We start from the raw sequence: 22,889 nt of genomic DNA, 5'->3' as shown, positions 1-22,889 counted from the left end.
GGTTAGCATTCACTTTTCAAAAAACTTGCTGGAAACTGATACTTGCCTATGCTGATAATCTGTTGAATCAGTCCCTCTTCTATTACTAAGTAGTTGGGTTGAAGTTATTTATCCCATTTTTAATATTAGAAAGACCATTCAGGGTAGATTTGTCACTACATAAGCATAAGGCTGAAAACATTAGTTACATTTACTTTAGAGAAATTCATGTATTATAATGATATATTTCAAACTTCCACATGACTGGCTATTCATAAAAAAGCCATTTCAGAGCCAACTTTTTTTTATTATTAATTTCTAACCTTAAGTGTGATAATCCTTTCAACAGTTTTATGCAGTAAATGGTTTAGTTACATGTATGATTTTGCTTTATTTAACATGTGATGCATTATTCTGGGCCATCTGCAACTTCATGTTTATTCTTACATTATGGATCTGAGACATTTGTTTCCAAATGAAAGTTGTTTTTTAACCTTCCCCATAACTTAACTCTCTGGAAAGAGCTGCAACTTCAAATCTTAATATAATAGATGTATGTTCTAACTGAGCTAATAATTGGTACAGATATGAATATTGTATGAAGGTAAATTAGTGAGAGCAGAAAAGATTTACAGAAACTGATGTTAACTTTTACTGGCAAATTAAAATCTATCTCAGCAGTAGCAGTTAACCTTTTATTATACTTTAGACTCCTTGGAGAATCTTTTGAAAGCTACAGATTCTATCCCTAGAGTATATATATATTCACAATTTAATTAGAGTTTTAGAGACTTCATGGATTTCTCTGAAGCTTACCCATATAAGCTGTTATTTTTAAGCATTTTTATCCTCCAAAAATTTGTTAAGGTGCTTATTGTATTTTTACTTTAACAGACTGTAAAAAGAGATGTTTAATAAGTCAGTTTTATAAGAGAGTAATGAGTATCTGTCTCCTTAATAGTATTTGGACTGCAAGAATTATGTCCAGGGTCTGTATTGTTGCTATAACTGAATATGGCAGCTATATTGTGGAGTAGATTTATTAGAGGAAAATATAGCATTTCCAAATTTGCAGTGGGTAAGATGAATGACATACTTACTTAAAATAATTTTAAATATTTAAATAACCTTTTTGAGCAATAGCAGACTTCGTTATAATGAGCTTAGTGATTTACTACTGTTCAGAGAAAGTCATATATGGAAATCCAAACAATTTAATGCCTTAAACTTATGTTAATGAGACGGGTTCAGTTTTACAAAAGCTCTATTTACTTTGTGCCAAAGTTAGCTTGTGTGCCAATACATCATTTCTAGTACATCACTTCTAGTTATGGTCTGATCAACGGATGGCTTAAGGCCATTAATTTTGCTTTTTGGTAGTCAACTGCAAAATTAAATTGTACATAACCATATTTAAATTTGATAGGTGGTTCTTTGCAACTCTCTGTATAGGAGGTGCTATGGATAGATACTTCCTTTTTTCACAGCCCCAGGAACTTTATTTAACACAAAGAGCAAAACCAAAAAAGTAAGTCAAGTTTGGGGATTTCTCCAACACTGTTTATTTACCAAGCAAAGTTGCAATAAGTCCCAAAGAGAAATCGGTGTCTCACCACCAGTTCCTCCCCACTTCCAAGGAAGACTCTGGTAACATATACCCTTGACTCGGTGCAGTGCTGTAAGACCAGAATGTCTCTCACTTTTCTGTACCGCACAGTTCCTTCCAGTTATGAAACTTGAATTTTGAATCTTTCCCTACCTAGGGCCATTTTTACTTCTCAGGTACCTTCCATTCATAATTGCTGCATGCTCCTAGCATCACTAAGATGGGTTCCAGTATGGCTGAAAATGAGTGACTGGAACCCCATAGGCTGCAAGTATGGTTTCACATGGGCAGCATATTGCAGAAAGACTGCATCCTGCTATGAAGGGCAAAATCCTCCAATTCTGCCTATCTGACCCTGTCCTCTGAGTCCATCTGTGCGGTTCTTAACAAGAGTGTACACTTAAATTATTGAAGAACATTTTCAAAGCATACAAGCTCTGGATCCCATTTTCACTTTGATTAGGTGGTTCTAGGGCAGAATATTTTTATTGATTGTGAAGTTCAGTGAGGGTTTTTTTAAACTATAATAGATGCTCATGATTCAATTTTAAAACCATGCAGAAGGCAAAAAGTGAATCTAAAGATTGCTCTTCCTAAGGCAACCGTTATTAATGGTTTTGTAACATTTTTTCCAGAAATTGTGTACATATGTAAGCCTGTGTGGGGGTGTTTTTTCCACAAATGGCTCATACTATTTTGCAATTGTTATTGTTCACTCAGCATTATATAGAGAGATCTTTCCATATCATTGCAGATAAATTATGATTGGTTCATTTCTTTTTACCAGTTCCCTATTGGATACAAGTTATTTCCAGGTTTTGTGAGGGCTTTTTTTTTCTTCTTTTTGTTTTGTTTGCTTCTATCAACTAGGCTGGAGTGAATTTCTTTGCACAATATGTATTTGAACACTTGTGTCATATTCTTTGAAGGATAAATTTTACATGTAGGATTGCTGGTCAAGAGTATTTTCATTTTGAAGTTTAATAGACATTGTCAAATTGGTTTTCCTAAATTGTGCTGATTTGCACCTTTCCCAACTGTATGTGAAATGCTTTCAGTTCACACTGACCAACCTTTACAGCCTTTGTCAATCTAATTAATGCAAAGATGGTATCTAAGGTTTGGATTTTCATTTCTCTAGTAGTGATTGTTATTTCCTACCTTCATAATTTTTGTAATTCTTTATCTTCAAACTTTCTCTTTGAATCTTTGCTCATTTTGCTATTAGTTTGGACTTACTAATATATAAAAGCTATTTGCATAATGAGGAAATTTGTTTATTATTATACATGTTTTCCTAGGATATTGTGTCTTTCTACTATACAAACATATTAAAATTTTAGTATTCAAATTTGTTTTCTTTTGAGGCATATTTGTATATTTGTACATTTTAAAAAGACTTCCTAAGTAGAATAACCATATGCTTCAATTTGCTTAAATTTGTTATCCTAGCTTAAATTTCAATAGCACTTTCATTCACTCTTATAAGGTGTTGGGGGGGATGTTGCGGGAAGGTGGAGGGATTGAGCAAAAAAAAAAAAAAACTTATGGATACAGACCACAGTGTGGTGATTACAGTGGGGCAGGGGTGGGTGGAGGTGGAAAAGGCACAGAGGGATAAATGGTGACAGAAAAATCTATACTAATAAAAAAAGAGTAAGATGCAAATTGACCATGCCTTCGTGACGCCCACCAGCCAAAAGGGTGTGAGGATGCAAATTAACCCAGTAAAGATGGCAGGTTAATTTGCATATGCAGGCACTGAGCAGCCGGGGGTGGGACAGGACACAGGCCTTCCGTACTGCCTCAGCCTCTCCAGGCCTTTGGGCAGCGTGGGAAGGTGGAAAGGTGGCTGCGGGCTAGCGCGAAGGTGGAGCCAGGAGCCAGGGGAAGGAAGGCCCTTTCTTGCACGAATCTTCATGCATTGGGCCTCTAGTAAATAAATAAAAGAATGGGTTAAAGAGAAAAATACCTCAGGTGATACTGATTAAGTGCCACCAGTTTTATATTTTAAGTGATAAATTCTTAGGTCAAAGTACCCGAGAGATTCCCCCCTACAACTCTGTTCTGTGGCATTGTAGGGGGGATGTATCATAGAACAGAATTGTAGGGGAGGTATATTTTGGGGACCTTGTCCAATATAGATATAGATATGGATATAGATATAGGTAAAACCCTATAGTACAGAAAGCATTTTGAGATGCAAGAGAAAATAAAAAGACATATAAAGAAGAAAATTTGCAGAATTTTCTTCACAATTAATGAAGAATACTGTAATTAATGAGAAAATATAAACTGATGGACTTTGAATAAAGTTTTCCTGAGTAAATTTTTTTCTAGAATTTGTGTTGGGAAATTAATATGACTTTCTTAAGAATATGTTTGGCCGAAACCGATTTGGCTCAGTGGATAGAGCGTCGGCCTGTGGACTGAAAGGTCCCAGATTTGATTCCGGTCAAGGGCATGTACCTTGGTTGTGGGCACATCCCCAGTGGGCGGTGTGCAAGAGGCAGCTGATAGATGACTCTCTCTCATCAATGTTTCTAACTCTCTATCCCTCTCTCTTCCACTCTGTAAAAAAAATAATAAAATATATTTTTTTAAAAAAAGAATGTATGGATATCAGAAGTTGCTTTTCTTTTTTTAACCTTTGAAATATAATGATCATCCAGAAAAGTGCATTAATCATGTTTATAGGTCAGTGTTTTATCACAAACTGAACATACCTCAGTAACCACTACACATGTAAAAGTTCCCTTTTTGCTTTCCTGCAAAAGGTAACTCAATCCTGACTTCTGGCATCATAGATTAGTTCTGCTTGTTTTGAATTTTATGTAATTTGAAATGGCAGTCTAAGTTTTAGCCATCTTACTGGGTATAGTGGTCTCTCAATATGGCGTTAATGTGTATTTCCCTGATCACAAAAGATGTTGAGCACTTTTCCATATCCTTTTGTGAAGTGTCTGTATAGTCCCTTGCCCATTTTTCTGTTGGATTGTTTGCTTTGTCTTATTGACTTGTAAATGTTCTTTCCATGTTCTGGATACTAGTCCTTCTTAGTTATATGTGGCAAACGACTTCTCTTACTCCCTTAAAACTGTTTCTTGATTTTATTGTAATCAAATTTAGCAGCCCTTTAATGGTAAGCACTTGATATGTTCTATTCAATAAATTTTTATATTGTAATAGTCTCTTCTTTTGACTTTTAGGAGCTTTACAATTTTACAGATCACACTTAGAATTATGAACTATTTGGAATTGAATTCTATGTATGGGTGAGCTATACGTCAGGTTTCTTTTTTCAGATGGTAAACAGTAAAGCAATAGTTGTTTTATTTTGTTTTTGAAAAAGCTATTCTTAGTGCTCAGCATTGTCATCTTTGACATATGGTAAATCAAGTGGGATATACATGTTGGATTTTTTTATCGTAACTGCGTTATTTTCATTGGTCTTTGTGTTCATCCTTGTGATATGCCACACTCTTTTTAATTACTGTAACTTTATAATCATTATAGTTGGCAGTATAAGAACACTCACCCTCTAACACACACTTTATTTTTCTTAAAGATTGTGTAAGTTGCACTTAGTCCTTGTATGTACATGTGCATTTTATTGTCCATTTTTTTAAAAATTTCTAAATCAGTAGGAAATCATTGAGTGATAATGATAAAAAAATTAATAAGTTCAGTTCAAATCTAAAGCCTTTTAAGATTAAATAATGTCCTTGTTATTTTAGCATTGGTTTTATATTCTTTTGTAGACTACTTAATAAATTGGCCTTACCGGTACTTAAAACAAAACAAAACTAAACTAATAGTTAAGAACATAATTGTTTGAAATTTCGTAGTGAATTTGTAAGCTTATTTTAAAAACCTGTAGACTAAGAATATACAGTTAAATGACCTTTGTGTTTTGTTTTGTATTCCAGAACATCTATGATAACAGCCTTCTGTAAATCAAACTCTTTCAAGAATTCTCTGAAGGGACCAAGTAGGATTTTCCTACGTCATGACTTAATCTGAATGCAAGAACAAGAAATAAGTTTTATCTCTAAATATAATGAAGGGCTGTGTGTAAACACAGACCCTGACTCACTTCTAATGAGCATTTTAGACATGAGTTTACATCGGCAAATGGGTTCAGATCGAGATCTTCAGTCTTCTGCCTCAACCGTGAGCTTGCCTTCAGTCAAAAAGGCACCCAAGAAAAGAAGAATTTCAATAGGCTCTTTGTTCCGGAGGAAAAAGGATAACAAACGTAAATCAAGGGAGCTAAATGGCGGGGTGGATGGAATTGCGAGTATTGAAAGTATACATTCTGAAATGTGTACTGATAAGAACTCCATTTTCTCTACAAATACCTCCTCTGACAATGGATTGACCTCCATCAACAAACAAAGTGGAGACTTTATAGAGTGTCCTTTGTGCCTTTTGCGGCATTCTAAAGACAGATTTCCTGAGATAATGACTTGTCATCATAGATCTTGTGTGGATTGCTTACGACAATATCTGAGGATAGAAATTTCTGAAAGTAGAGTTAACATCAGTTGCCCAGAATGTACTGAACGGTTTAATCCCCATGACATTCGCTTGATATTAAGTGATGATGTGTTAATGGAAAAATATGAAGAATTTATGCTTAGACGGTGGCTCGTTGGAGATCCTGACTGTAGGTGGTGTCCAGCTCCAGACTGTGGGTAAGAAGATTTTGTTAGATTTTTCTTGAATTATTTTTTTTCTTTGTGGATAAAATAAGAATTATGCTGACTTATTCAAAAGAAAAATCTTAACATGTCAGGTAATTCATTCAAAAGATAAATATATATTAAGTGTATACCATGTGTTCACTGTTAAAGCAATACACCAGAATCTTACTCACTTTGACTGTCTCTGCTTCACATATTCACTTATTCACTTAATACATTTTTCAGAAGAAAAGGTTAAGGTGGGAGAGTGCAAGATCTAGTTGTGGGCAAAATTGATTTTCTCCATCTATTTGGAGAACTTTTATTTTGGAGTAATAGGGATAGATCAGGGATTTTTTTTTTTTTTTTTTTTTTTTTGGTGGGTGGAGGTCATTTATATAAATTGAAATAACCCTTTTGAAAGGTACTTTAATAACGTAGTGTGATGTGTTCATAGTGGTGTGCATAAGTACTTGCTAGTCTCAAGATCAAGAAGTTATACATTCCATTTACCTCAAGTTTTTTAATTACAAATATCATTTTACCAACATTTTAATTTTGCTTATGTATTATGTCAATAGCAGCTTCTATTTATAGAGCATTTACTATGTACAGTTGTCGGAATAGGAAGAAATAGTCATATGTTCCTCAAGAATAATAAAAGCCATAAACACTGGTTATGGTTTAGCATACCATTAGCAAACCAGAGATTATCTTTAAGTAAGAATTTGGGAAAACCCAGAATTTTCAAGATATGTATAATCTCAGAGACAAGGTTGAAATGTGAATTTATCAAATGATAATTTCAGGACTCATTGACTGAATTATATCCTTTATTAAAAGCTTGTTGAGTAGCAAATTTTCAGATTGCATCTAGCCTATATTTTATAATTATATATGAGAAAAGTAATAATATGTTTTCAGCCTATGGAAATCCAACTAATTTTCCCAGATATCACTTGCACTTAACTATCTACAGGGATTTCTGTGTAATATAAAGCATTAGAAATAGTATCTAATTATTTAACATCTTATGAATTCATTAATTGTGTGTGAAGGACTCATATACTACTCAGTATCAATTTTGAATTATGCTTTCCTTATAACTGCAGGGAACTTATACTTTAACATAAATAACAAAATAGTATGTTAATGATTCTGTCTAAACTGAGCCAGGGTTGGCTATGCTTTCAAGTTGGCAGAAGCAAACTGGGACCCATGAAGTAGAAAACTCTTAAGAAAAAGATGGGAAGAAAACGGGGATAATGAGCAATACTAAGTAACTTGAGCAGGAGACAGAGGAATAGATTACAAATGAGTGTATCACTCTTTTAAATATTCTTTTTTTAATATATTTTATTGATTTTTTTTACAGAGAGGAAGGGAGAGGGATAGAGAGTTAGAAACATCAATGAGAGAGAAACATCGATCACCTGCCTCCTGCACACCTCCTACCGGGGATGTGCCCGCAACCAAAGTACATGCTCTTGACTGAAATCGAGCCTAGGACGATTCCAGTCAAGGAATCTATCCACCAAGCCAAACCAGCTAGGGCAAGTGTATCACTTTTGATCCCATGGAACTCTGCACCATATTTTCACATTCATTAGAATAGATTTCAACCTGCATAGCAAATTTTAGCTTAAAAAAAAACTACTTGCCAGTCATTTTAGGAAACACTCCTATAGTGAGAATTCAAATAGTGAGGAACATATCTATATATTGTTTTTGATCTGGCTTTGTAACAATCTTTTATGGGACCCTATGATATGAAAAAATATCTGATTATCTTCTGCCTAGAAGACCTAATTTGTACATTGTCTAGGCAGATAGCAAATAGTTGGCATTTTAGTTTCTGTCATCACTTGTTTCAATGGATTAAGACCACTCTTCTACCAGTACATTTTATCCCTGTCATCTCATGTGAGTGCTTCTGACTTTGCTGGGAAACTTACAATATAAGGGACATTTATTATACTAGAATATAATTAATGATTTAATGTCATGGGGAAGAAAGTGTTTTAACCACATATTAACCCCATGTTCAATAAAGAATTGTTGAATGAACCAATCTAACATACCACTAACATAAATCATATATCCTAGAAACAGTAAATAAACCATTTTAAAGCAATGTGATCAATTATAATCAGTTTTGTGGAGTTCCAAGCTGATTTGCTGACATATAATGTCCGTAAATAATAATTTATTCTAGTGGAGAATACTGTTCATAATGGATTTTTTTAAATGGGGCTATAGATACAGGAACTAAAGAATATGTATTTTTAGAGTTAATATTCATATGACTCTCATTCCCATTCTACAAGGAAAGCTTTAACAGAACTTGACCATCTTTTAACATGCTAGAAATGATTTTATAGGCTGACCTTTTAGAAATTTTATACAGAAAAAAGATGCAACTTTTTATTTTATCTGGAGGAAACAAGTATGTGACTAGAAAACAGCAGGTTTTGTTTACAGGGGGCCATAATAATTAAACTATGTTTCAGGGGAAGTTGTAATTTATAACTAGTGATAAATTACATGTATTAGAATAAATATCCATACAGGTATTCTAAGAGTTTAATAGTTGGAGCTGAGAATTTGCTTCTTTAAATTTATTCTTCCTAAACACAGTTAAGCTAGATGTATTTTAACACCAAGTAATTCAGTATCTACTAGTGCTACACAAAACATTAATTTGATTATTAATTGATACTAAGATATTTTGGTGGAATTTAAGGAATCAATAAAAATAACGTTCTTCCCCTCACACCTTTGTTAAGAACTAGTTGATATATATATAGGAGACATGTTAGCTTTCTCTTATTTAGTGAACTAAAGAATGTGGTTTTAAATATTATAGCCCCAAAGGCTTGCCCACACTATCTCTAAATTAGACTTTTCTAAATAATCTGGGTAGTTGCCTTGACAATTGTAGGTCTCCCTTGCAGCATGCAGTGGAAAGTAGATGTTAAAGGGAACCAATGAGATGTGCCTCAATTTTTCTAGATCTTCTCCCAAATATAAACTTCTTTTAAAAAAAAATAATTTTATTGATTTTATTATTTATTTATTTTTATTTTATTTTTTTAATTGATTTTAGAGAAGAAGGGAGAGAAAGAGAGAGAGAGAGAGAGAGAGAGAGATAAAAACATCAGTGATGAGGATCGTTGATCAGCTGTCTCCTGTGTGCCCCCTGCTGGGGTTCAAGCCCGCAACCTGGGCATGTGGCCTGACCATGAATGAGCCGTGACATCCTGGTTCATAGGTCAACGCTCAACCACGGAGCCCCACTGGCCAAGCAGTGTTTAACTTCTTATAAGAAGTGACTTTTCTCCTTAACTGGATAAAGTAATTTCAGTATTTCTGGTTATATTTTCTTTGTTGTTGTTTTTAAGGTTGCTAAAGCTTTGTGTTTTTGAAAAAAGGTTTACTTGGACTCCTGGATAATCTTTCTTCATTCTTATTTCTCATTTTTTAAATTAAAATTTTTATTGGAACTATTATATCTCTCAAGATTACATTTCATGTTAGGTATAGTTTGTTCTTGTTGGTTCACAGAAAGTTTCTCTATACTACTGTAACTGGTATCCCTACTTCCTCCCTATCAATAGTACAAGTTGTGGAATTGTAGTACTGTGAAACTCCCTATAACTAGATATCGTGGTCAAATAAATTCAAGAAATAGTGTGTACTTATACTGTTAGAATGTTAATTCTTTCAGCAAATATTATCGTAAAAAACAAACTAACAAAAAGTACTTAGTTTGAATTAACTGGGGAATCAAACCCTCATCTCCTGATTCATGGGGTCCATGAATATAAATACAAGATAATTACCAAATGTATGAATTGGCACAGATTGTCATTAACTGACAGGTGTTGCTAGTTCATAGTTATTGTTTTAAATAGCTAGAGCTAGTTTTTTTTTTTTTTTTTCATTCTGATTTGAAAAGTAACAACTAATTGTAAAAATCAGAAATGAAGAAAATTAAAACCCTAATACTAGAAAAAATGCTTTAAGACTTTTCGTGCATTTCCTTCTGATCTTTTCTCTGTGCACACAATAAAATTTAATGAAATTTTTATAAAATTTGTACTGTATATGCAGTATAGATTATATACACAATTTGGCATCTAGTTAAAATTGAAAGTTAGAAGTTAAAATTGAACTTTAAAATGCTTTTTAGCCATATATATGCCATTTGTGAACTATTTCCCCCCCTCTTTTTATATTGATAAGATAATGTTAGGACTTATGACTATTTACTCATGCATAAATCGAAAACTTCTTCAGAAATAGCATTTAAGTTGGATAATACTTTTACTTAGTAACTCTTATATGTCACGTTTTAAACTGTTTTTCTTGTTCTTTCAAGATATGCTGTGATAGCATTTGGATGTGCTAGCTGTCCAAAATTAACTTGTGGGCGAGAAGGCTGTGGAACAGAGTTTTGCTACCACTGTAAACAGATTTGGCACCCAAATCAGACCTGTGATGCTGCTCGGCAAGAGAGAGCCCAGAGTTTACGCCTGAGAACCATACGTTCTTCATCCATTAGTTACAGCCAGGAGTCTGGAGCAGCAGGTACTTATGTCTAACTTTTCAATAAAATATTTGACACATACAGAACATAGTTATTTTAAGTAAAACAATATAATATTAAGTTCCTGTTGTCTTCATGTGTTAACATTTCTGTTCCAGAAGCACTCATTCTTTCCTATGGAAGACAGCGGTATTAAGATTGGAAAGATTTTATTAACAAAACACAAAAAGAAAAAAGGAGGTGTCATAATGATTTATAGTAACTGATAGCAAAACATGGTCCAAAACTGTTGTTTATAAAGGTGTTTTATGCAAAGCTTAGCACATATTTTTAATAAAATACTAATTTTAAATCTGTTACCTTTAGATTGTTTCTAATTATGTAAATACCACAAAGTTACAGTTTAAAACCAGTATCATATTTTGTGAAATACATTTTTTATTTAAAGATGTCTCAATTTCAGGACCAAAGATTCAAAGTCATACCTTAAGTGGGGACATTAGGAAGTTTGGGCCTTTGGCTAGCAGTTTAGAAATTACCCAAGGATCGATCTATATATATGAGCAATGTATGCACATCATAAATCTCAATATTTATAAGCAATTTTCTGAACATCTTAATGTTTTTTGAATAAAATTTCAAAAAATTATTGTACACATAATTTTCATTGTTTATTGGAATTTCAATCATTATTAGAAAAATTCTCATTTGTTTTCCTCAATAGGAAAAAACTTGGAAAATATAGAAATTTATCAAGAAAATAATTTATATTCCTACCAGCAGTATATTGAGATAGTTATGTACTTTATGTTATAAAAAAAAGTCCTTTTCAACATTTAAGATGAATTTAAAATTAAATATTTAAAATTAAATAAACTTTAAATTCAACCTTTAATACTTTCTATAATGTACATGGATTTTCATGCTTGTTTGCTGATTGACTTGTTTGTATGTCCTTTTCTCAAGATTTGGGGTGGAACTCAAACATTAATAATGATTTGTAGTGACGGGTCCAGAAATAATTCAGAGGACCTGAATATGCCTAAACTGTCCTCTGTAGAGTCAGCTGTAGCCATTGAATGGTCACTTGGAAATGCTATCCCTCTCCTCTAAGTGAGAATGAGTATTTATTGGTTACAGGACACACAGTTGCAGAGTATGAGAATAGACTTTAGAATCAGACTGTCTGGATTCAAATCCCAGGTTCTCCACTTAGTCTCTGTGAGGTCCTGAGCAAGTTACTTATCTCATCTGCAAAATGAAGATACTAATAATACGTTTATACGTTTGAAACATGTCCTGGCTCATAGTAAAAGCTTTGGCTGTATGAGGTAGGGAAAGTTAGATAAACCACAGTCTCCTGCTAGAGATTTGCATATGTCTAGACCCGTGGTTGGCAAACTGCGGCTCTTTGGCCCCTTGAGTGCGGCTCTTCCACAAAATACTATGGTCTGGGCAAGTCTATTTTGAAGAACTGGCGTTAGAAGTTTAAGTTTAAAAAATTTGGCTCTTAAAAGAAATTTCAATCATTGTACTGTTGATATTTGGCTCTGTTGACTAATGAGTTTGCTGACCACTGGTTTAGAGAGAGGAAAAAAAACAACTAAGAGATGACTTTTGTTATTAATTTAAAAATCAACTTTATCATTCAGTCAACTCATGATAGTCAAGAGGGGAGATTTTATGTTCATTTCAGCAGTGTTTCCCTGGAATGCCTTATTGATCATAACCTTTGATCCTGATACAGTCACTTAAATTATCCCCTTATTGTTAATGAGTTTTTTGGGTATGACCAAAAATTCCTTTGGAACTAAGACTAACAATTAAATACTATATCAAGTTGAATCACTGGTTTGGATTGGATTCAAAGTAAGATGTAACTATATGATCATGAGAGTGATTTTTTAAAATATATGTAAAGTAGCTTTGAAAGTCATTATGAAAAAAAAAAACTTTCCCAAATGATTTGAACCAAATAATAGCATTATTGGAATAAATATAGTCTCTCAATGTCATTATTTAAAAACAAAACAAAACAAAGCAAAATAAAACCTTCTGACCTGGCTATTTTCCCCAAATGGTTAAAGCATAGAAAATATAGTATAGCTTAATGCTTATCCCTTAAGAAGTTGGAACCATATACTTGAATTCAGTGCCTAGCTCTATACAGATGTAATTAGAAAATATAGCTGGCTACTAGTAACAGTAGGATAATTACTGGTTGTTATTTAAGTAGTTGCTAAAGTTTAAAATAGTTGTATAATTTGAGGTAACTCTTACTCTGTGTCAGTACCTGTAAAGTTAAGGACCCACTTGATTTTAACTTGGCACCTTTGTGCAGCATAATCATGTTAGTATCCATGAAGCATACAACAACAGCATTTAAATAAATGAATAAAAAGGGCAAAGATGATAAATGAAATGCAGTCATGAGTATAATCAACAAATGGTTGCTATAATTCTGAAACGGTTTCCATTGTTTAAATGTTTATAAGTTTGTGCCGAAACCGGTTTGGCTCAGTGGTAGAGCGTTGGTCTGCGGACTGAAGGGTCCCAGGTTCGATTCTGGTCAGGGGCATGTACCTTGGTTGCGGGCGCATCCCCGGTGGGGGGTGTGCAAAGGGCGGCTGGTTGATGTTTCTCTCTCATCGATGTTTCTAGCTCTCTATCACTCTCTCCTACTCTCTGTAAAAAATCAATAAAATATATATTTTTAAAAATAATAATAAAAAAATAAATGTTTATAAGTTTGTAACTCTTCCTTAACCTCTTACCTCCTTCCTTTTTTTTCAAGTACTGATTCTTTTAAGGCCCATCTCTGTGAACTAAAATACAAGAAAAAGGCTTGCTTTTCTAAAGATGTATTATTTGTACAGTACTTGTAGTTGATGTTACTTAGAAGAGAGAAGTAAACTCATAGTACTTTATTATTGATATATATATATATATATATATATATATATATATAGTACTACTTCAGATTAATTATCAAATTGTCTCTTTCTATTAGTATTCACTCACTAATAGGAATAGTATTAAGTGGAGATGGTTAGAGAAATTGTAGCTATGAAGTGTCACCCAGAGAAGACTATGCTATGGGAAAGGCAGAAAGATAAATTTTATGTCGTTCACAGTTTATCTGGAGCTGTACTTGGTTTTCCCTATCATTTTGTTATTCTTTGCTCTTATTGTACTGCTGCTGTGTTTCAAAAAGTTTACAATTTGAAAATTAAGGTAAAATATGTTCCTTTTCTCAGATTGGAAGAAAAAATTCTTTATATACTAAAAATAGTGGGCTGAAGCTATAGCTAACAAACTGTACATGATAATATTTTTTTTGGCGGTGCTACAATTGATTATCCAATAGAAATTGTTATTTTTAGACCAATTTCCATACTAAGCATGTCTATTTATTTTCCTTAGCTGATGATATAAAGCCATGTCCACGATGTGCTGCTTATATAATAAAGATGAATGATGGGAGCTGTAATCACATGACATGTGCTGTCTGTGGTTGTGAGTTTTGTTGGTTGTGTATGAAAGAAATCTCAGATTTACATTATCTAAGGTAAGTGTATTGAAGGAGCTATTTCTATCTAAATATCATTTTACATTATAAGACAAAAGGACTTTTTAAAGTGTTATTCTAAGCATTTTTATACAGGTTTTATGTAGTCTTGTTTATTTTAGACACACAAATTTAAAAGCATATTGTGTTATTCATTTGGGATTAATAACTAGTCAAAAATGTAAAACATTTTTTCCCTTTTTTTAAACTAGGAAGCTAGTATTTAATAGCTCATGTAATTATGCTAGGTCATATATCTTTCCATTTAATTTTCTCATGTATAAATTTCTTCATTTAGGCTACAGTGTGAGTTTATGATATAATCAGATAACTATATATCTAAAACAGGGATAAAATAAGCATTTTTTTAATATTAATATACTCTTCAAAAACCTAAAATTTTGAGGCTAATGGAAATCTAGAGATATTTAAACTAAATCCCACTTATCTTTTAAATATAATTTATGGTGATACTTATGATATTTTGGCTTTTATTGAACTCATTTTAAAGAAAGGGAAAATCTTATTTCTAAATATGAGAAAGTCTTTTATAGTGATTGTGTTACTGTATTGTAGTAATTTGTTGTGATGTTTTGCAACTGTTACTTAACATTATAATTTTTTCCATTAGTCCATCAGGATGTACTTTTTGGGGGAAGAAACCCTGGAGCCGAAAGAAGAAAATACTGTGGCAGCTGGGAACACTCGTTGGTGCTCCTGTAGGAATTGCTTTAATAGCTGGCATTGCTATCCCTGCAATGATTATTGGAATTCCTGTATATGTGGGCCGCAAGGTAAAATACGTCCTTGTAGTTCCTTATCTATTGTAAATCTTTAGGTTTAGGGTTGATGATTTTTGCTCTTTTTTTTTAATTTTGTTAATTCTCGTCCTGAGGATATTTTTCCCATTGATTTTTAGAGAGAGTGGAAGAGAGGGGCAGAGACACAGAGAGAGAAACATGATGTGAGAGAGAGAGACATCAATTGGTTGCCTCCCACACATGCCCAAACCAGGCCTCAGGTCAAGCCTGCAACCGAGATATGGCCCTTGACTGGAATTGAAACCAGGACCCTTCAGTCTGCGTTCTATTCACTGAATCAAACTGACTATGACTGTTTTATTTTATTTTGTTTTGAAAGACTAAGGTCGTTTTTAGTATCTTCATTATAAAACAATTACTATTTTTTCATAAGGCAATAAATTTTTAGTGTTTGGCAAGCTCATATGATGTTTAAAAATAGAATTGTTTTGATGTTATCTGAATTGGAAAACTTTAGTACATTTTCATTGTAAATGAACTTTAAGCATAAAGTACTAACAAATACACACCTGCCCATTTTTCTCATGGGTATATCCTTGTATAGTCAAGTCTATAAAAAGTTAATGGCTAAATAATATATATCCTCAGGCAAAAAATAATTATCCAATTTTTTAATTATTTTCAACTTCAGTTCAAAGCTTCTTCTCCCCCTTAGTTTGCTGCTATCCTCCTATATAATAAAGGGCTAATATGCAAATAGACTTAACAGCATAATGACCCATTGCTATGAGGCTCACTGACCACCAGGGGGCAGACATTTAACACAGGAACTATCCCTTGGTGGTCAGTGCACTCCCATAGGGGGAGCGCAGCTCAGCCAGAAGCTGGGCTCACAGCTGGCGATTGCAGAGGTGGTGGCAGGAGCCTCTCCCGTGACCTTTGCAGCACTAAGGATGTCCAACTGACAGCTTAGGCCCGCTCCTCTAAGCTGGCAGTCAGATATCCCCCAAGGGCTCCCAGACTGTGAGAGGGCGCAGGCCAGGCTGAGGAATGTCCGTGTCTCCCCCACACACTCCCCCGCCCAGTGCACAGATTTTGTGCATTTGGCCTCTAGTTAATAAATATACTTGTTATAGATTGTTAACAATTTTGTGAAAGTCCAAACGGGTACTTACCACTTGCCTACGAGTGGTAAGGAAATAATTTTTTGAAAGTTTAAAGGGATAATTTATAAAGTGACAAAGAAGTTTGCTGCTATCTAAATTAATAGAATCTCAGAATTGAGAAGTAACTTTAGAAATTATCTAACGCTAAGCAGAACAAAGTATAGGATTTTTTAAAAGGAGGATGGGAGTCCTTATTGTGTGGTAGGTGTTTTATATACTTCAACTCATTTTGACCTCACAGCAATTTATGTGTTAGAATATTGAGGTTTATGTAATTTATCTTAATTACACAGAAAGAAGCAGAGCTGGGATTTAAACCCAGATGCACATTCTGTAGGTAAGATCCCTGATAAATTTCAGTCTAGCCATTTGGGTACTTCATTGATGGGAAACCACCAGCTCCTGAGGCTGCCCATTCTGTTGCCAGGTAGCTGTAATTGTTAGAAAATTCTTATGTTGAGTCTGGATTATTTTGTTTAATTATAGTTCAATACATGCTATTTTTAAATTAGCTTTGATTCAGAAGAGAAACATTTATGAGCCAAATGTCTATTTTAGAAGATTTATGTAACTAAACTTAAAATTGTCCCAAACATAATAGCTGATTGTAATAACTTTTTGTGTATTATCCAAAGCAAGGCTTTGCTGAAAACAAAACTGTTTACTTGATACTTTGAAGCAGAAGGGAAGGAGAGACTCTTATACTGCACACATCTACAAATAATTTATAGAGGAGATTATTTACCTCGTTCAAGTCTGAGGTGCAGTCACAAGTCTCCTTTTTTCAAACATACACAAAGGGTTGCAAGGTGATGAATTAGTTTTCCACCGAAACAATGTTCTGTGGAGTTCAGGGACACAAACCAGCCCAGGAAAACCTATTAGGTTGATAAAGTACCTAAAAGCTGAGCCTTTATTTATAATAACAAATAGAAAATGTGGGACAAAATAGCAAAAAATAAATAAGTAAAAGTTGAACCAGAACTAACGGGATGATCCGATCACGGTAATTGAACATTGGTGCAAACTTTTCTGAAAGACTCCTTTCCCTGACAGCCTACCTTGCAGAGTTTACTCCATCAGTTGTAGCTTTAGCTTTCCCCCACTTCAGTGCTAAGTTTTTTCTAGGAGTAGGAGTGAGGAGCAGCAGGAATTGGTTGCAGAATTGAAGAATAATGAAAGGTACCTTGGGAAGGTCTGTAGTCTCGTCTACATGGACCGTTGAGGAAAATGTGGAGGCCCATTCAGTGCTGGGAAACAGGATTTGGTGGGGAAACATAAATATTCTTTGTCAATGCATGCTTTGCTCACTTTTCCACCCCAGCTTTATCACTGTTTAATATATCCTGTGATACTCCTTGTACTTTTAGAGCCTTCCAAATAACCACATAATAAGAATAGATTTCTTAAAGCTTCATCTGAAATATTGTTTATAAATCAGATATTTTATTTGAAAGACTACCTGTACACTTTTGAGGCTGTTTGAATCTGTCTTGAAACAAGAAAAAAATTTACTTACTAGCTTTAGTCCTTGCAAACCATGAGAATAAAGATACTGAGCTATTTCCCAAAGTACCTATTATATCTCACAAGCCCCTTTCATAGTGATATTAAATTCTGTCTGGTAACACCTCTATGGTACAAAGAAGCTAAGTAGATCCAACACCTGTCTTCTGACGGTATAGTTTATTCTCTTTTTCTCTCTCTACCCCTTACTCTGAACTATAAATGAAAACCTAGGATCCTGAGTCTTTGATAATGTTTTTCTTCATTAAAAGGGATTTGATGAAAAAATTGATTTTAGCCGAAACCGGTTTGGCTCAGTGGATAGAGCATCAGCCTGTGGATGAAAGGTCCCGGGTTCAATTCTGGACAAGGGCATGTGCCTTGGTTGCGGGCACATCCCCAGTAGGGGGTGTACAAGAGGCAGCTGATAGATGATTCTCTCACATCGGTGTTTCTAACTCTATCCTCTCTCTTCCTCTATGTAAAAAATCAATAATATATATATATATATATATTTTAAATTTTTTATTCTTTTTAGTGATGTTTGCCTATTAGTACTGCTTTTAAAGGTCAATTTTTAAAAAGGTTGTGGAAACCACCCTTATGAGCCAATCATTATTATTTAGGGATGCTTATTTGGAAGGAAACCTGTGGAATGCTAAATTTTGTAAAAATAATCCTATTAGTTAGATATCTAACTCATAGCTATGTTACAAATAATACTTTTAATTCCTTTGCTAAAAACATGATTATACTGTTTTTGAGTAAAATTACAAAGACTACAACGTATAAAATCTATTAAATCACTCTATCTGTAAGCAAATTAATAAGGAGCAAATTATGTAAGAATATGGTCTAAGAACAATAATGTTTTAACTGAAATTACAAGAAATATCACCTTAAACTTCTAGCAAATGTGGGTCTATTTCATTTAAATAAGTATGTAATATATTTTCTCTTTAATCTCCCACCCCTGTGTTTATTTCTAATTCAAGATTCACAATCGATATGAAGGCAAGGACATTTCCAAGCACAAACGGAATTTGGCTATAGCAGGTGGTGTAACATTGTCTGTAATCGTATCTCCAGTTGTAGCTGCAGTAACAGTAGGTAAGAAAATGCTTAAAAATACTAATGACCTCAGAATTTATAAAATTAAAGTTTTCTAGAAGGATGTTAAAAAATAAAACATTATATTATTAAATTTAAAAGAAGTTATTTTAAGATCATTTAAGCTGAACCTACTGAAAACTTCTCATTTAGTAATTATGTTGGTTAAGGTATTATAGACTCAAGAGCCCAGCCTTGGGATAGTTTGGTAACTACTAGTGGCAGATACTCTTTCCTCCCTACCCCAAATACACTTGAAAAGGTCTACATCTTTTTTCTTCTTCATGTATGTCAACTGGAAGGCTAGACCCTTTGAATTTGCTTGTGTCCCCAAACAGGTAAATCCACTTTTGGATTTACCTCCTATACACTGTCTCTTGAAAAGACTTTCTGCAACTCAGGTTTCTGTGATTTAGTTTTTGGTTTATAATAACTAATATAATTTCTCTTTAGGTATTGGTGTTCCTATTATGTTAGCTTATGTCTACGGCGTTGTTCCAATTTCTCTCTGTCGAAGTGGAGGATGTGGAGTCTCAGCAGGCAATGGAAAAGGAGTCAGAATTGAATTTGATGATGAAAATGATATCAATGTTGGTGGAAATAACACAGCTGTAGGTAAGTCCTTTAAGGAAAGGAAGGGAAATTAATGTACTTCCTAATAGTTTAAGTAGGGGGAGGCTGTAGACAACATGCAAGTCAGAATTTCCATTGCCCTCCTTTCACTGTGCCCAGTAGTATTCATCGAGAAGTATCTCAGGAAATGAACTGCCCCGGAGAGGTGAATGGATGAAAGAAGGTGGAGTAGTTTCTAGTGGAAACATAATGTCATAGAAATTCTAGAATTTTAATCTTAAGTTTGCCTGAAACATTGAAAATCAGTAAGAAAAAGGATATGAAAAGTAAATACAATTCATAAAAGAAGAAATACAGATGGCAAATGAGTATTAACCCAGTGTTATTCAAAGAAAAATTAATTAGAACAATAACTAGAGAATGAAAAGGCCCTTATGTGCTGTCAGTAGAGTGAAAGTTAATAAACCTTAAAGCATGTACATGTTTTATAGTCCAGCAGTTGTTACAGAAATTTTTCAGGCAAGTACACAAAGATAACGTCCACTTTCTTGCCTCCCATTCCTCCTTGAACTACTCCAATCAGATTTTAGTCCCTATCACTCCAGAATTTGATTTCTACCACTAACAAAGCAGACCTCTGTGTTACCAAGTATAGTGGTCAATTCTTAGTTTTCATCTTAATATAAGAGTACACCTGACTTGGTAGACTGTGCCCTCATTTCTAGACCATTTTCTTCACTTGTCTTCTGGAGAACTTATCTCATCATATCTCCTGGCCACATCTGCCCAGTCTTCCTTGCTGGTTCACTTTTCTCTCCCAACCTCTAGATTTTGGAGTTTCTCAATTCTTAGACTTCTCCTCTTTATCTACACTCCCTGCCTTCGTATTTCATCTATTAAATAATTTATAGACTGACTGCTCTTAAATTTGTATCTAGGCTAGAACTCTCCTCTGAACTTCACACTTGTACATCTCTTCTCTTGAATCTACACTTGAATGTCTAATGAGAATTTTAAGCTTAAATTATCTGTAACCAAACTTTAATTCTAAAATCTGTTGTTCTTTCCATTATCCTCCCCTCATTAAGTAGCTTCTCCATTCTTGCTGTTGCTTGGGCTAAAAACCTTCACTTACGATGACTCCCCCTCTTCCCTTCTTATGCTGCATCTGATCCATCAGTAAATTTTGCTACTTACTTCAATATGTAGCCATAATCTAACCATTCTTACCCTCCCCGCTGCTATTCTATTAATCTAAGCTACTACTATCCTATTTCCTGGACTATCGTAATAGCCTCTTAACTGATCTATCAGCTTCTCAGTTTCCACTCCCTATTCCACTATGCAGTCATAATGAAACTTCTAAAACAACTCAGCTCTGGTTGGTTTGGCTCACTGGATAGAGCGTTGGCCTGCAGACTGAAGGATCCCAGGTTGGGTTTCAGTGAAGGACACATACCCTGGTTGCAGTAGGGATTGTGCAGGAGGCAGCCAATCAATGATTCTTCCTCATCTTTGATGTTTCTTTCTCTCTCTCCCTTCTCTCTGAAATCAATAAAAACACAAATAAATAAACAAACAAATAAAATATAACTTAGATCATGTCTTTCCTATCCTGAATACAGTTATAGTAACTATACTGGGAGGAAAAAATTCGAAGTCCTTATAACCCCACGTGATCTGTCTCAGGCTGTCTCTCACCTCATTTCTTGTCATTCTCCTGTTTTATACCACTGTTCCTGATGTTTTTGAGGGTGCCCAGTACACTTCCACTTCTAGGCTTTTACACTTGAAGTTCCTGTTGCCTGCTTTACTCTTCCCAAAGGTAATTTTGTGGCTCACTTCTTACCCCATAGTTATGTGTCCCTACCTCAGACATTTTTTCTATTCCTGTGTATATTTTATAATGTATATGATAAAATGCCCTATCTAAAATCATGGAGGAATTTAAGAAGAGGAATGTTAATAATTATACTGTTTAATTCCTTTGAAATATTTGCATTTAGACACAACTTCAGTAGCAGAAGCAAGACACAACCCGAGTATAGGGGAGGGAAGTGTTGGTGGTCTGACCGGCAGCTTGAGTGCAAGTGGGAGCCACATGGATCGGATCGGAGCCATTCGAGACAATCTGAGTGAAACGGCCAGCACCATGGCACTGGCTGGAGCCAGCATCACGGGGAGTCTGTCAGGAAGTGCCATGGTCAACTGCTTCAACAGGTAAGAAAATGTGCTTTGTTTTGTTACGTGTCTGCCTTCTGTTAACTACAGATTATTATTTTGATGAGGAGAATTTTGAACATGATTACCTATTTCCCTACTGTGTCAGGGTTGAAAAAATTAATACTAAGAAGTGAAATTATTGGTAAGCAGTAAATGAGATTTTTACTTGTTTGGATTTTCTGTAAGAATATAAATATGATGAGGTAAAAATTAATTTTGCCATGTTTTCTGTGGCCTCTGTCAGTAATTATGTTTGAACGCTGGAGCAGCTTCGGTGAGCACAGGAAAGGCAGTGTGTGGCGTGGGCCTTGTCTCTGGAGGGGACAGCTGGGTCTTACGAAGTGAGACCTTGGCTTGGCTGAGAGCTGAGGGAGGGGGAGTCAGGACACTTGGGAATGCTTGACTGAGGCTGGGGTGTCAGCGTGGGTCCTTTTATTTAACGCTTATTTCATTCTCCCCAAGTCTTTTACCAACAGCCATAGAGATAAATAGGAGAAGCTAAAGCATTTTTATCTTCCCTTGTTTCCTCTTTATTTGCTCTTCTTTAACTATGTTTATTATCTTCTTTTAAAATGTAGACAGTACATGAATTAAAAGGTAAATTGGTCATACTTATCTTATTTTTAGGTAGTTTGCTTTTAAACACAAATTCTTAAGTTATAGTGACCTATATTATGTCTTTCTTAAAGACTTGGGTATTAAATTTATAGAACCATTTTTAACATAGATGCCCAGGATTTTTTGATTCACTGATCTTTCATGAAGAATGGTTTTTAATGTATTTGTGTTTTGCACTGAACATGCCAAGCAAAGTGCCACGTCCTGAGTGAAAATAATATAGCATATTTTACTTGAATTCCTTTATGTCTCTGCTATTTTGTTGTTACCTTACTTGGCAGACAACTAATTTTTCTCATTTCATTAGGATTGCTAGTACTATTCAGTGCACTGCAGTAGAATTTGAATAATCAAATAAAAAGAAACTTTAAGAATAATATGTATAGAAGCTTCTAAAATAGCTTATTACTAGGGCTCTTAGCTGACTTACTTAAAGATAGGTGTTATTAGCTGGTTTATCTCAGTGGATAAAGTGATAGCCCATAGGCTGAAAGGTCCCAGGTCAAGGGCATGTACCTCAGCTGCAGGCTCAATCCCCAGACCTG

The 22,889-nt window shown here is 34.4% G+C and overlaps 1 protein-coding gene across 1 annotated transcript in view; it reads left to right on the top strand.

Annotated features, from left to right (window-relative positions):
• Positions 1-22,889, top strand: part of RNF19A (ring finger protein 19A, RBR E3 ubiquitin protein ligase) — a 33,836-nt gene that overhangs the window by 7,649 nt on the left and 3,298 nt on the right. The window contains exons 2-8 of the mRNA XM_084864553.1: positions 5,515-6,282; positions 10,652-10,860; positions 14,243-14,387; positions 15,019-15,181; positions 18,816-18,930; positions 19,384-19,545; positions 21,510-21,723. Coding sequence (XP_084720679.1) covers positions 5,609-6,282; positions 10,652-10,860; positions 14,243-14,387; positions 15,019-15,181; positions 18,816-18,930; positions 19,384-19,545; positions 21,510-21,723 — 1,682 coding nt within the window. The 5' untranslated portion in view covers positions 5,515-5,608. The remainder of the gene's footprint in view (positions 1-5,514; positions 6,283-10,651; positions 10,861-14,242; positions 14,388-15,018; positions 15,182-18,815; positions 18,931-19,383; positions 19,546-21,509; positions 21,724-22,889) is intronic.

The sequence above is a fragment of the Pipistrellus hanaki genome, assembly GCF_964339955.1.
Source record: "Pipistrellus hanaki genome assembly, chromosome: 17".
NCBI lineage: Eukaryota > Metazoa > Chordata > Mammalia > Chiroptera > Vespertilionidae > Pipistrellus > Pipistrellus hanaki.
This window is presented reverse-complemented; position numbering and strand designations above follow the sequence as displayed.